Source organism: Dromiciops gliroides, chromosome 3 (genome assembly GCF_019393635.1).
Source record: "Dromiciops gliroides isolate mDroGli1 chromosome 3, mDroGli1.pri, whole genome shotgun sequence".
NCBI lineage: Eukaryota > Metazoa > Chordata > Mammalia > Microbiotheria > Microbiotheriidae > Dromiciops > Dromiciops gliroides.
In genome coordinates, this window is record NC_057863.1 from 292,754,971 (window position 1) to 292,771,353 (window position 16,383).

Below are 16,383 nucleotides of genomic sequence, written 5' to 3' on the forward strand. Positions count from 1 at the left end.
AAATGCTCAGTATAGACTTTATGTTCCCAAAATACGTTACTTTCCCCCAAGAAACTAAATAACTTCTATGACAATCCAGTACTTTTATATGCTATTTCAGTAACAATAAGTGACATCTTCCAAAATTGTTAGTTAAAATGTTTCTTTATATTGCTTTTGTTTAATTGATTCTTCCTTGGCCTTCCTATTATCTTCCTCATGTTGTTCTGACTATTTTAATAGGTATGTTTCTGTGACAGATAACTATCCTTATGGTCTCAAGATATCATATAACTTGGAAAATGGCTTACTGACTGCTGAAAAGAAGCCACCAACTTAATATACATTCTTTAATTTAAAAATACCTAAATTATAAATATCTTGTACATGTTGAAAGCTGCTTTGGCTGACAACCTGGAAGTTGTTTACATCTAAGATTGTTAACTCTTCCTATCCTGATTGACAAATCACCCTCCTGGCTCATGGAGAACACTCAAGAGGCTTATCTTTTTCTGATAGCTGATGGGGACACCTAGAAGTATCATTCTTATATAACTGCTACTATAGAAAGAAGTAGTCTTCCAAAATCTTGCATTAATATCAAATCAGGAATTCAGTAGAATCAAAACCTAGAATTTCATCAATAAAGACCCTTCCTTGCCCATAGCAGCATGAAAGGGCCATTCACTGATTGATAGATTGAAATTAGGGAATTACTGGCATTTCTTTGTAATCTATTAGGAAGACACTGGACTCCAGTTATAATCTCCAGATTGGGTAAAATTGTTCCGTGACTAATCTCTAACCCCTGAACATGAAGAGGAGGTTATTTTATAATAGCAAAGATATGATGTAGGCTTAAAAATTTGGCAAGCTACAGAAAATAACAGCTGTAGGAACTATTTGGCCACTAGGAAACACTATCTCCATCTATGTTGTAAAAAAGTACCTAGTGCTTCAGGAGGCCAATACACAACTCTCTACTCTTGGTCTTGCTATGAAAATCAAGGTAAAGATACTCCATTCCCCTGAACAAGAAAGTTTGAAGGTTGGCTGAGATTTTTATGTGATTTTGAAAGAGTTAGTTGGATTATTTAAGATATAATCTTTGTGGTGTGTTTTCTTTGAATAACCTATTCATGTCCTATTTTCCCTCAATTCGTGTTCACTCTTTATTTTTCAGTAATTCTCCTTGATAGAAAAAATAACAGCATGTGTACTAAGTCCCCTATAGAGTTGTTGTTATTGTTTAAAAGACAGGAACTGTAATTAAACATTTAAAAAAAAAGTTTAAGCTTTTTCTCAGGTCCACTTCTGAAACATTTAATTTGGAGTGCAAGGGGTAAAAAAAAAAATGAACCCACCAAGATCACTGCTCTCATGTTCTTTACAATAAAGCAATAACACAATTAACTGTGACTAGAGGAGGGAGAGCTGACTCTTGGTTTGGAGCATCAGGGAAGATTTTTTGAAGGGGGTGTCATTTGAACCAGAATTTGAAGAATTGTAGGAGGCAGGGAGGCACTTTAGGAAAAGGGGAGAAATGTACAGACTTCCAGTGCTCCATCAGAGAAGAAATACTGTTTTCGATGGACTGGCCATGGTCAGGGCCACATTACTTTACAGGTCCAATGAAATCTGATAGGACAGATAGGTATGAAAACCTGAATTTAAATATTACCTCCTATACTTCCTGTCTGTGTGATCATGGACAATTCACTTAACATCTAGTTGCTTTAGTTTCCTCATCTGTAATATGGTCATAACAATAGAACTCACCTCCTAGCATTGCTGTGAAAATCAAATGAGGTAATAAATGTAAAGTGCTTAGCATATACTAGGTGCTTTATAAATTTTATTTTTAATTATTATGAAATTAATATAAAGACTGAATTCAATAAAACAACAACACCTGAAGTTTTCTTAGCCTTGTCCTAAAGGACAATAAGGAATTTCCTTAAAATCTGTATAATTTCAGGAAAAATTGTTTACTAAATAGATTTCTATGAATTTTGTGGCCTAGAGTAATTTGTAAACTTTAAAGTGGTTTGTAAGTGTTAATTATTGTTCTTGCTATTGTTGTCAAGAGGCATAAGCACCCAATAATATAGCTAGCATTCACACAGTGAATATCAAGAGATCTTGAGGATGTACCTAAGTTTGTTCCTCTGGGAAAGATTTTTGGGGGGATATGGATAAGAGGTATATAGGATGGGCAGCCATGGATGAATTTTCAACAGCGTCAAAAGTGGGAGTACATGTATAGTTGAGATCTGAGGTACATTAAAGTATGTAGGTGAAAAGATATTTTATGTTCTACCTCAGAATCCAGCAACAAATCTAAGACTCTGAGAGGGAGTAGTGATTTTCCCAGTTTCCCTCTACCCCTCCTCTTTTGGTCTCCTTTGCACTTGACCATAAAAATCTAGATGTTGGAAAAAGATTCTTGTATTTCTATCATTACATGGGCCTTTGTGGGGTGGAGGGAGGGAAGAGCCAGCAAATTCTTAGAAGGATCCTGCTTTTAGCTTCAATAGAGAATTCTGACCTCCGATATCTGTTCATGTTTATTTATTTGTTAAGTATATGAATATGGCATTTAAGTTAGGGATATATTTAAAGTGGTAGGATGGAAAAAGCATTATTTATAAAGAAAATCTTGGTTCAAAGCCCGCTTCTGAAAGTATCTGAGTGACCTTGGGGAAATCACTTATCCACTCTATACCTCAGTTTCCTTTCATTATAAATGAGGGGGTGAAAACTGATGTTCTCTGAATTCTTTCCCAGCTGTAAATCTATGATTCTGGGGAACTGGTGGAAAATTCTTTTTGTGACTGAAGGAAAAATTCAAGGAAATTCTTAATGAGGAGAGAGAATTATGTAAGTGTAACCATAGTGTCCTTAGAGTCACCTGCTAAAAGTGAAAATTGGGTTATTTTGCCTAAATTCTACACACTTCATCCAGAAACCATATTTCTTAAATGAAATCAGGTGGGATAATACCTGAATTAATCCAGGTAGTTAGAATTCTTAGGTAATTTGTCATTTGTCTAGCAGAAAATGAAGAAAATCTTGACAGTATTCCATTCAAAAGTTAAGTATACTTATAAAAAGTGTGACTTTGAGAATATGACTGAGTAACTTGATGGGAATGGTTTTTGAAAATAATAACTTGGCAGTGGTGTGGAGAAACTTTAGATATTCCTACTTACCATCAGTAGAACTGAAGAATAGTGCAACAATATAGGCATGAAGGGAGAAAGAGTTGGACTAGAGAAATGGAAAGGGTAATGTAAAAACAGTAATGAATTAAAGAAACATCACTAAAAAAATCAATAGGATTTTTTGAATGATCGTGAGAGAAGAGAGAAGTCAATAAAGTTGTTAAATATAATTCCGAAATTTCAAGCATGAATCAGCAGGAAAATTGTGGTAGATTTTTAAAATTAAATTAAAATAGGGGTTAGAGGTACCATTTCTTGGGCTGCTAATTAAGTAAATCCCTTAGAACAGAATTTTCAATAAAAATATTTCTAAGGTAGATAGCAGAGGACTGAAAATATGTTGTATTCCAAAAGTTCATTTTAAAGTTAGTTGATTTGAATTCTATTGAAACAGAATGATTTCTCATAGAAACAGCTTTAGAAATAGTTGTTGGATTCTCTCCAAAGCTTTGCATCAAGTAGAATCAGAAATCAAATATAGCCAAAACTAGAAATTGAATTTCCTTGTTAAAATCTCAGGTATTCTGAGTTCAAAGGGCTAATTTTCAGAGACTGACAAGATAATCTGTATTCTTAGTATGATTCCCACCATTTAATTGCAAATGCATTATAAATCTATGATTATGACATAGGTTTATAATCAAACCAGGTAAGTCAAAAGGTGTTCCAATGAACTACTTAGATATTGTAGAAAGAGTTGTTGAAAAACATATGATTAGGCAACTACACCTCAGTTGAAGAGAAAGAGCTAAGACCATGGCTAATATTGGCCCTCTCAAATACTTACAGGGAGAGATTAATTTTTTCCAGGTCTGCATATTATACCATGACAGCTGTCAGCATGATCATAAATGTGTTTGTGTATAAAAGTATGGATATGTTCACCGGATAGGGTTCCTTTATTATGAATAGAGACTTATGATTATTCCTGTGCATGTATGCACATATAGACACCCAAGAATACATACCTACACACATGTATATTTAAAATGCTAGGGAGGTTTTATCATTTTTCCTTTGCTTTCAAGATTAGAAGCTTGGGAATATTGAAGAAAACAATATTGATATTGTATTTGTGTTTTAGACACAAGTCTTTAAGAAACAATTTAATTAATTTAACAATATTGTAAATTTAAAACATTTTTTAGCCTAGAGAGAAATGTCCAAACTGGCATAGTTTTCCTTTCCCTGGGGATGGAAGAAGGGAAGTATATATGTATTAAGTACCTACTATATACCAGACACTCTGCTTATATTATCTCATTTGATTCTCACAACAACTTAAAGGTTAGATGCCGCAGGTTATTATCTCCATTTTACACTCAAGGAAGTCAAAGGCACACAGAGGTCAAGTAACTTACTCAGGGGTAACACACATGTCCAAGGTAAGTTTTAAATTTAGGTCTTCCTGACTCATCTAGCTGCCAAGGACAGATCTTTCTTCCAATACAATTTGAGATCAAATTTATAGGAAATATGGGCAAGAAAAAAAGTTATGTTATGTTAAAATTCGGTTTGGAGTTAATGTTCTAGAATAACTGTTCCTGCTCAATTCCTCTCATTGACTGCTTCCTTTAAGGAATTCAAAATTCCCCTCCCAGAAATCAGTATCTCAATCCTTTCTAAATAGAAGATGGTTCATAGTCTAATTGCTTCAGGTGATACAAAGGGCAACAAACTAAATAAGGTGAAATTTGGTTTTCATAAACAAGACAAAAGTTAATTTTCCAGGCTTAAACTATTTGCCCAAGAAAGGCCCTTTGTCCTCTACCTTACTATATAGTTTAAACCTTATCTATTCTCTTACTACTATAATTTATCTTTCTAAGAGGCATGAGTGTGGGAGACAAATCTAGGAAGACTAGAGATAATGTTATTTCTTTTTTTTTTTTTTGCGGGGCAGTGGGGGTTAAGTGACTTGCCCAGGGTCACACAGCTAGTAAGTGTCAAGTGTCTGAGGCCGGATTTGAACTCAGGTACTCCTGAATCCAGGGTGGGTGCTTTATCCACTGTGCCCCCTAGCTGTCCCAATAATGTTATTTCTTAATATGTCTAGAGAGATTAAAAGGAGGTTTTAAGTATTCTTTGACAAGGGTTAGGCCTACTTGCATTGTGATTATTTGAGGTAGATGCTAAGCTCAAATTGTCTTTCTACAATATGGTTTTCTACACTTATGGGGCATCTTACAAGTGTATGATAAGGGCTCATGGCTAACTTAATAGCTAGATATGATGACTGTAATTTGCCATACAATATACACAGTCGGTCTACAAGAAACTAAATTACAATACAATTGACGTGTAATATCAATAGTATATAGAAATAACAGCTATCTGTAATATTTTCTGGGTTTCAATTTGGGGTGTCAGAAATGCAAATATCCTCTGCTGCCAATTTTGTGGCTTCAGTGGCAGGGGTTAAGGATGCTAGTGGTGGGAGTTGAGGTGTCCTTGGGTGATATTATAGAGACAGAGGCAGCTAGATGGTACAGTGCATATCATATTAGACCCAGAGTCAGGAAGACTTGAGTTCAAATCCTACTTCATATACTTACTAGATGTATGATCCTGGAAAAGTCACAGCCTCTGTCTCCGTCAGTTTCCTTATCTGTAAAATGGGAATGCTATAAGGCCCTACCTCCCAAGGTCTATGTGAGGACAATGAGATATTTGTAAAGAATTTTGTAAACTTTAACCTCTTTTATTACTATTCCTGCTCCTGCTGCTGCTACTCCTGCTGCTCCTGCTCCTGCTGCTACTACTACTACTACTACATTTTTTTGGTGGGGCAATGGGGGTTAAGTGACTTGCCCAGGGTCATACAGCTAGTAAGTGTCAAGTGTCTCAAGCCGGATTTGAACTCAGGTACTCCTGAATCCAGCATCGGTGCTTTATCTACTGTGCCACCTAGCTGCCCCCACTACTACTACTTCTACAAGCTACAATGACAATGGCAGCCTCAGTGACAGGGGATTAGGGATAGGTAATTGGGCTTATACTCCAAATGTATATTAGAGTGGAGTATTTTGCTTTCAGTGATGCTAACTTCCAGTTATTAGTCTTTACCTGAGTATAGAGGAAAAAATAAAGGTACTAGTGATCATCTGGATTAATTCTTATTAGTTAGGTACTCAGCAACTGGGAAGTGACTACATCTGAAAATAGGACAAGCAATAAAAATAGATGAAGAAAAAAATTGACATAATACATCTGGGCAGACATTCTCCCTATGGTTTGTGCAGTTAAGGAAGGATTAAATTAAATAAATGTAAATATACTCCCATCATATGTGGATAATGACAGAATCAATAGAAATAGGATCAATAGAGGTTAAACTAAATTTTCTGTGATTCCTTTTAAGTAATATAAGATATGGAATTTAGACAAAAATTGTCTTTAGTGATCTAAACATTGGATGGTTTGTAAATTATAAAAATATATCTACCACTACTCAGCAAATTCTGTTGCTTCAGTAGTCTTTAAGCAGTTCTAACTGGGATGGACATTCACTACTTCTGCAGGTTAAACTATTTTTCTAACTAATCCCAGGCATACATAATTCTTTCAAAGAATAAAGACAAAAAACCCCTCAAAGGGTAGAGAAACCTAGAAATGTTGGGGGTAATAGAAAAAGCAACGTTTAACTGGGACTGATTGTGAAATATTTGATTAGCCACCTGAGGAATTATAGTATCTAGAAATCTTTGCTTGGACAGAATTGGAAGTGTCCTTTTGAACCAGCTGCCCTCCAAGTGGCAAAAGCAAGAATTAAGCACTGGCTAATTAATTTAACTGGAATGACCTGGAAGTAGGGTAGGGGTGACTTGTATATGCCCCCTATTATAGATAGTCCTTAATAGAATTGGGGTCAGTGCTGAGGCAGGATTTTTCACTATTTAGCATAAGCAAGCTAGAACACTAACAAAGCTGAATTAGCTAGTCAGCCCCAGTAAAGTTATTCCCAGAAGAAATGGCTGAATATTTTAGATAGAAAGTATCTCTTATATTGCACTAGTTATGAATAGAGAAGATAACTCTCTAATTCCTGGGCTTTAGGTTAAAGGCCATTGTTGAAAACTAAGTAATGGTGAAGATATTTATACAGGCTAGGATATAGCCTATTGAATTAACCTCTAATTTTTATTTAAGCATTTCATTTAATCTGCCTTCTATAGCAAGAGGCCTTGTGTTATAGTGAAAAGAGCATTGGCTCTGCATTCTGCTTTCTTTCTGCTTTGTCTTCCTCCATTAGATTGTAGATTCCTTCAGGTCAGGGACTGTCATTGTGTGTGTGTGTGTGTGTGTGTGTGTGTGTGTTGATCTCTAGCACTTGGAACAATGCCTGGCACATAGTAGGCACTTAATAAATGTTTATTGATTAATTAAATCGATTTAACTGAGAGAGCCTTTTAGTCTTTGCCAATCAACAAACGTTAATTAAGTTTCTACTGTGGGTCAGGCATTGGGCTAAGTGCTAGGGATACAAAGAAATGGCCATAATCTCCCCCCTAAACAACACCATCACCATGACCACCACCACCAACAACAACAACAAACAACCAAACAGCTCTAACCTCAAGGAATTCACAATCTAATGGGGAAGAAAACAACATTTTAAGAAATATTACAAAAAACACCACAAACCAAACTAAAAACTAGCCTAACTGTTTGGGGGGAGGGAGGTAGGGAGGATGTCTAATTTATGCCTAAATCTCTTTGTGCAAGACCGCTGCAACAGCTTCTTAATTGTTCTCTTTGCCTGAAGCCCTATTTCGCTCCTTCCTATTCTATACAAAACTGTCAGCGTGATTTTTGCAAAGTTGTGGTCTGTCCATGTCCCCTAATAATTAAAAAACAGGGACTCCTCAGACCTCTAAGGTTAAATATAAACCCCATGGTTGAACATTGAATTGCCTTCACGACTTGCACCCAACCTATCTTTATAGATATATTGCACATGATTCTCTTTCATTCATGTTAATATACAAATTGGTCTTCTTTATGTCGCATTGCATTTCCTGTCCCTATTCCTTTGACAGTGATTCACCTCCCCATGCCTGGAATCCATTCTCTCCTCAACTGTTATTAGGTTTCTTCTAATCTCAGTTCAGTGCCCTCTTATACATGAAACCTTTTTTTTATTCCCTTCAGTTGTTAAGGACCTCTGCCTGCTAAATAAACTTGTATCTCTTTTGTGTGTACCTAATATTTACTTTGGGCAGCTAGGTGGCACAATGGATTAAGCAGCCGGTCTGGAGTCAGAAAGCCCTGAGTTCAAATTTTGCCTCAGACTCTTACCAGCTGTGTGACCCTGGGAAAGTCATTTAACTCTGTTTGCCTCAGTTTCCTCATCTCTAAAATAAGTAGGAGAAAAAATTCTCAAACCAGCCCAGTATCTTACCAAGAAAAAACCCAAGTGGGACCTGAAGCAGTTGCACACAATTGAACAACAAAAAAGAACATATTCTTTATATATGTACTTTTTTTTTTAATTCCTAAAAAATCAAAGTGACTTTATTGTAATCTATATGGGTCTAGGGTAACTCTCCCTGAGAAGCTAAACTAATGGATGTAAAACTAAAGAAGTTAGGGAGATAAGCCTATCAGGCATGGCTGATGCTTGATTAGTGCCAAGGGACAGAGATAACTTCAGAAGTCAGGACCACCATCCCTCACTCAAGCTTTCTCCACCCCAAAGGGAACTTTCCATAGTTAGGTGGTCACCACATCCATCATTGGTCCTTTATAAAGTTTTGGCCTCCCTTCTGGTTGAGGGGAAACATGTTGTCTAACCCTTTTTCTTCTCTTGAGGTGAAATCTTTTACTTCCCTCTTGATCACTTTCTCAAGCATCCAAATTAAAAAAAAAAACTATTCTAATTGGATTGTGTGTGAGAGAGTTGTAATTCTTTAAAGAGAAATAGCTAAGGACCCCCACAGCACTTTTTTTTCATTGTATCCATACAACTTAGCCAAGTATGTTGTATATTTTTAAAAAAAGCATATCAGAAAAACAACTCTTAATTTACAATGTGTCTGAAGAATCTTAATATAAAACAGTATAACTGGACCTTTCCCCATCAAATCAGCAGAAGTAAGATTGATACTTTTGATTTAAAAAAAGGGGGGTAGGAGTGTTGGACACAAGATGGTGGAGGAAAAGCAGTGACTTTCCCAAGCTCTTCCCAAGACCCCAGCCAAATACCTCAAATAATGCCATAAGACAATTCCCAGAACAGCAGAACCCACAAAAAGGCAGGGTGAAATACTTTTCTGGCCAAAGAAAACTTAGAAGGTGAGTAGGAAAGATCTTTTGCACCAGGGTGAGAGTGGAGTGCATTCCAGCTCAGGCTGCACTAGTTCAGACCCAGTTCCAGGCCCAGCCCCAGCCCCAGCAAACTGCAAACAGGACTTGGGAGCCACTGAATCAACAGCACAAACAACTGCTTCTAGAACTCTTAGCCAACAGGCAGTAAGGCGGTCAAATAGATGACCAGAAGGAGATTACAGGAATCTTTTTGCTAGCACCAAGGCAGGACCCTGCTGTTTTGCCTGTATTCAGATTCAGATCACAGTCTTAGGTGGTGGACCGAGGGCAGGCACAAGGACACCAGAGCTTACAGCCCCAGTAGAGCAGGACTCTGTTGATAGTTCAAGGCCAGAAAAGCAGACTCATGGTTGCATGCAGACCACAGCACAGGCTAGGAGAGTAGTAAACATACCTCTACTTAAATCAAGCAACCCTGGAAGAACTAAAAATTTACAAATCCCTAGAATTATCTCTGAAAACAGCTGCACAAAACCCCTGAAGCTTGGGATAGTGCACGCTCTACCCTCGAAGCAGTGCCCCACTTTAACATAAAGAGTTAAAAGTCAAGAAATAGTCTGGGAAAATGAGCAAATAGAAAAAAAAAATGCTGACCCTAGAAAGTTTCTAAGGTGATAAGATCAAAATACACCCTCAGAAGAAGATAACAAAGTCAAATCTCCTACATCCAAAGCTTCCAAGAAAAAAATATGAATTGGTCTCAGGCCATAGAAGTGATTGAAAAGGACTTTGAAAATAAAATAAGAGGTAGAGGAACAAATGCAAAGAGAAATGAGAGTGATGGAGGAAAATCTTGAAAATAAAGTCAACAGTTTGGGAAAGGAGGCACAAAAAATACTAAAGAAAATAGTACCTTTAAGAACAGACTAGGGGGCACCCACTAGCTGCACACTAGGGTGCCTCCTTCTCATGAGAAGAAAATAAAGCCTTTGTCACCTCGATGCTGAGTTCCTGAGAATTATTGAGAAGAGGATGAATTTTCCCTCACAATTGGAGGTCCCACCGAGATGTAAGGAGCTGCGGGGGCCCTCCGGGTTCCAGCACTTCCAGCGCCCTTCACCAGCGATGGTCGGAGCCGGAGCCTGGAGGGGGACACCCCCAACTCCTGAGTTCAAGGAACTCAGCAGAGACGTCCCAAACGCAGGGTGGAGCATGCTCACCAAGGGGGTAAGAATTTATCAAAACAGGGATTGCCATGGGGAGGAAGGAAAAGCCAGCACTCTGGTTTGTTAGGCTCATGGTCGGGAGTCACTGCTATGTATTGGGTGAATTTATGAATAAAAGCTTGCCTCCCAGGATTGTGAGGATAGAGCAAAATGTTATTGGGGTTTAGTATAATGTGTTGTTGGGGGAAAGCCAGGAGAGAGGTCCCTGAATTTCATCTCATGAGAAGAGAGCATGGTGCAGGAGGGGTATCTTGTTGGGGGAGGGCCATCCCCCACTGGTGGTGGCTGAGGGAATTTGGGTGAGGTGCAGCTCCACATCCCTCAGGTCATTTCACTCCCCCCCCACACACACACACCACAGGGACAGCAGCCATACCTAATCTTGTCTTCCCTGGGAGTGGAGGAGACTGGAGTGAAGGGTGGTGGTTCTGGAGTTACTCAGTATCTTTTTGGTTTGGTTTTGTGGGGAGGGGGTTCTTTTAATTTGCCCCAGGGAACTTCTCCAGTAAACTAGGCCCATTAGAAAAACAAAAGGGTTTGCTTGGGAAAGGTGAGGGAGGCCTAAGGGTCCTTCTAGAGTCTGGGATTAACAAAGACCAGTTAGCCCCAGGCAATTCATTTGCTTGGGAAAGGGGAGTGCGAATTCAGTGCCTTTTCTTAGAAAAGAAAAAGTTAAAAAAAAATGAGAATTCTACTTTAAAATCCTGAGAAAACTGATTCCATGTTTTAATTGGTAAACTGTTGACAGATGGAAATTAAGGTAATATTTAGCAGTTGTTGCATGCTATTGTAAATTGTTTTTGTGATTTTGCTAAGGGTTAAATACTGTTTGAGTTTATTGATTAACTGAAAGCCTTCACTGAAGCTTTTAGATATTCATTCTTTTACATTAATTGCCTTTCTTCTGAGTTATCAGATCTGAGCAAACAAGGTGCCAACTATCCTTGGGAGAGAGAACTCAGTTTCCCCAACACTGTATTCCATGAGGCTTGCCAACTTCTGTTCTTTTATGGTAACCCCCATGACCATTCCAGGTGGCATGATAAACACAATGTTGAATTTGGCCATGGCAACTGGTATCAATGGTATTAGATTCTTTAATTGTCTTATATTAAATTAGAAGGGTAAAGATGATCACTTTATGGATTCCTTTGCAGGTGGCTTGGGGAAGTTTTTAACAGCATGGGGCATTCTTGGCATCTCTCACTGGAACAGCTTTTCACTCCTGATGCAGGATCCTGGGGTTCCTGCATCCTCTTGGTTTTGGGTGTGCCATGGTGCCAGGTGGTTAAAGTCTGTGTGTGCCAAGGTGCCAGGTATGCCAACCAGGGTCCCAGGCAGTTAAAGTCCATGGGTACCTGGGGTACCAAGGTGCCGGGCATGCCAACCAGGGTGCCAGGCGGTTAAAGTCCATAGGTACCTGGGGTGCCAAGGTGCCAGGAATGCCAACCAGGGTGCCAGGTGGTTAAAGTCCATAGGTACCAGGGGTGCCAACCAGGCCAAGCAGTTTGCCAGGCGATTGGAGCCGTAAGCACTAGGTGTGCCAAGTAATGTGCCAGGAGATGCCAAGTAGTATGCCAGGCGGGGGTGGTCCCCAAGAATTCAAAGGGTTCATTAAAGATGAGGAATGCCACCTCTAGTGATACAGAAAAGGAAGAAAGTACACCTCCCTAAAATTCCCAAAGATAGCTCTTTTGGGAGACAAATTAGAAAAATATTGTTGCCTAATATGGGCTGGGGTTTCCCCTCAAGGGAGGTTCAGTCCTTTTGCCTAAATTTGGGTCTAATGAAAATTGGGTATGCCAAGCCTTAAATGTATATGTGATCCTTACTTGGGAAGGGAAACAGAGTTCCCAATAATAGAAATGAAAAGCATGTTTCTCAGATATTTCTGGCCTCTCTGCCTCTGTTTCTTTACTCTGACAGAAAGGACTTCTGGCCCAGACTCCTCGAGTTTCCAGCTCACCAATTTAAGCCTAGAGACTGGGTACTGATAAGAGCCTGGAAGAGCAACAAGTTGGAGCCTGATTGGGAAGGGAAGGGCTGTTCCTGGTGTTACTTTTCACTGACATTGCAGTGAGGGCTGAGGAGCAAAACTGGACTCACTACTCTCAAGTAAAAGGGACACCTTTTCCAAAAGAAAAACCAGAGCCAAAACATGAGCAGTGGACTGTTAATAGGGAATCTGATTGCCCGAGGGTGAAGTTTAAAGACTTTAATGTACAATATACCGAGCCTGGTACAAAAAGGGGGAAGGGAGGTAACATTTTGGGGTAGTGGGAGCTGCTCAGGTAAACAAGTAGTGGAGGAGCAAAAAGGATTTTTTTTTATATGGACATCTGAAGGAGGAACTGATCCAGTAGGAAAATCTCATGGATCCTACATCCCCCTATCCTTTTAAGACTCCAGAAATAACCTATCCAAGTCCAGAAGGGAAATTAGGAAACCCAACAGGCCAGTGAAGTTAAGGATGTGAGACAGACAGAGACTGGGTTTGGAGATTCAAATGCTCGGATGGAATAGGTCAGTGCTTTGGGAAGACCAGCTGCCCATACCCTAAGTCCAGATTTTAGCCTGGAGGGGTTCTGGTGTCTCCTTCAATTATACCAGAACGGGTTGGCAAAGGGTGAGAGTTGCAGGGATTTGGAAAAAAGGACAGCAGCTCTTTCTTGGTTTTGGGTGTGCCATGGTGCCAGGCCTGCCAACCAGAGTGCCAGGCGGTTAAAGTCCGTAGGTACCAGGTGTGCCAAGGTGCCAGGCCTGCCAACCAGGGTGCCAGGTGGTTAGAGTCTGTAGGTGCCAGGTGTGCCAACCAGGAAGCCAATGAGTTGTATCCAAACATTTTTCATCCCTGATCCTCCCCTGAGCTGACCTATGGTGGTATTGTGGTGGAAGACCAACCTTACTCCCTAACTGGGCTGGGACTTGTGGGTTGGTGTGGCTGGTCACCCCCTTTACCATGGCATCTGAGCATTTCTCCAAATCTGAGTCTAAATCAAGAAAGAAACACAGCCCACAGGGGCAAAAAGGGTCATCTGATGCTCTAATCTGGCTAGATAGCATAGAATTCACAGATTTAGACCAAAAGGCAGAGGAGATATTCAATAAATAGAATGAGAGGAGCCAAATAGTCAAAAATAAAGAGGAGGGATTGTGAGAAATGGGTAATTGTTTCCTCTCAATGTGGATATAACAAGTCAGTCATAGTCCTCCTGACCTGTTTGTAGGACAAAGGTCTCAGATCTCCTCCTCCCCCTCAGGTTAGTAAGGTCACATGGTTCAAGGAGTCCTGGTCTCAATTAGGTCCTCTCCAGAGTTATGCCCATACAAGGAAGAGGGGTGGGAATACTGCGTTCAGATTAGCTAGTTTTTGCACGTAGATTGTAACTCCGACCAGTGATGAAAAAGGGGAAGGTCCATTTGTGTTAGGGACTAGGGTATAAAACAGGGCCTGCGAGCCCCCTTTCAGGGCACCCACTAGCAGCACACTACGGTTCCTCCTTCTCATGAGAAGAAAATAAAGCCTTTGTCACCTCAACAAAAAAAAAAACAAAAAAAACAGACTAGCCAAAATGGGAAAAGAGGTACAAAAAGCCAATGAGGAAAAGAATGCCTTGAAAAGCTGAATTGGCCAAATGGAAAAGGAGTTGAAAAAGCTCTCTAAAGAAAATAACTCCTTAAAAATTAGGATTGAGAAAATGGAAGATAATGACATTTTGAGAAATCAAGAAACAATAAACTAAAACCAAAAGAATGAAAAAATAGAAGGCAATGTGAAATACCTCATTGGACAAACAACTGACCTGTAAAATAGATCCAGGAGAGATAAATTGAAAATTATTGGACTAGCTGAAAGCCATAATTAAAAAAAGAGCCTCTAGACCTCATCTGCCAAGAAATTGCCAGGGAAAATTGCCCTGATATTCTAGAAGTAGAGAGTAAAATAGAAATTGAAAGAATCTTCTGATCACCTCCTAAAAGAGATCCCAAAATTAAAAACTACCAGGAATATTATAGCCCAATTTCAGAGCTCCCAGGTTAAGGAGAAAATAATTCAAAAACAATTCAATTATTGTGGGGCCTCAGTAAGGATAACAAAAGATTTAGAAGTTTCTACATTAAAGGATCAGAGGGCTTGGATTATGATATTCTGTAGGACAAAGGAACTGGAATTACAACCAAGAATCACCTACCCAGAAAAACAGAGTATAATCAATGCTTCAGGGGAAAAAATTAGCATTCAATTAAAGAGAGGACTTTCAGGCATTCTTGATGAGAAGCCCTGAGTTAAATAGAAAATTTGACTTTCAAATACAAGACAAGAGAAACAGAAAAATGTAAACAGGAAAGAGAAATTATAAGGGATATTTAAAAGCTAAACTGTTTACATTACTACATGGGAAGATAATAGTTGTAACTCATAAGAACTTTCTCATTATTAGGGCAGGTGGATGAAGTATATTTAGACAGAGGGCACAGGTATGAGTTGAACATGTAGGGATGATATTAAAAAAAAATAAAATTAAGGGGTGATAGAGGAATGTATTGAGAGAAAGCAAAAGGGAAAAGCTGAATGGAGTAAAGTAACTCACATAAAAGAAGCAAGAAAAAGCTTGTACCGTGGAGGGGAAGATGGGAGAGGTGCTGGAGAGTGAGTAAAATTTAACTCTCATTAGAATTGGCTCAACAAGGGAATAACATACACAGTCAATTAGGTATAGAAATCTATCATAACCTGCAAGAAAGCAGGAGGGGAATGGGAATGGTTGTGGGGAGGAGAGATTGGGGGAGGGAGCAGTCAGAAGCAAAACACTTTTGAAGAGGCACAGGATGAAAGGAGATATAGAATAAAGTAAATTATGTGGAGAGAATAGGAGGATGGAAATACAATTAGCAATAGTAACTGAAAAATTTTTGAAGCAAGATTATCTGATAAAAGCCTCATTTCTCAAACTTGTAGAGAACTGAATAATATATATTAAAATGAGAGCCATTCCCTAATAGATAGATGATCAAAATATATGAAGAGTTTTCAGGTGAAATAATCAAAGCCATCTATAGCCATATGAAAAAAAATGCTCTAACTCAGAATTTATAAGAAAGATGCAAATCAAAACAATTCTGGGCTACTACATCATACCTATTGTATTGGATAATAGGACAGCAGAGGAAAATGACAAATATAGGGGATATGGGGAAAATGAGACAATAGTTGTAAACTGATTCAGACATTCTATAGAGCAATTTGAAGCTAAGTTCTATGGCCAAAGGGCTATAGAACCATGCATACTCTTTGACCTTGTAATATCACCACTATGTTGGTATCCAAAAAAGAGATAAAAAATAAAAAGTTAAATGGCCGGTATGTACAAAAATATTTATGGCAGTTCTTCTCTGGTGACAATGAATTAAAAATTGATGGGTTGTCTAGCAATTGGGGAATGATTGGAGAAATTATGGTGGGGCAGCTAAGTGGTGCAGTGGATATAGCACCGGCTCTGGATTCAGGAGGACCTAAGTTCAGACACTTGACATTTACTAGCTGTGTGACCCTGGGCAAATCACTTCACCCCAGTTGCCTTAACAAAAAAAAATAAATTGTGCAATGCAAAAAAAAAATAAATTGTGCAATGTAGTTATGGAGGAACACTATTGTGTTATAAAAATTGATGAGCAAGATGCTCTCA

General features: G+C 38.8%; 1 protein-coding gene across 1 annotated transcript in view; it reads left to right on the forward strand.

Moving 5' to 3' along the window:
- The first annotated feature begins 10,502 nt into the window (after positions 1-10,502).
- The window catches only part of LOC122747495 (V-type proton ATPase 21 kDa proteolipid subunit-like), a 56,468-nt gene continuing 50,587 nt past the window's right edge, over positions 10,503-16,383 (forward strand). Inside the window, 3 exon segments of the mRNA XM_043993477.1 lie at positions 10,503-10,697; positions 11,817-12,012; positions 12,130-12,223. Coding sequence (XP_043849412.1) covers positions 10,503-10,697; positions 11,817-12,012; positions 12,130-12,223 — 485 coding nt within the window.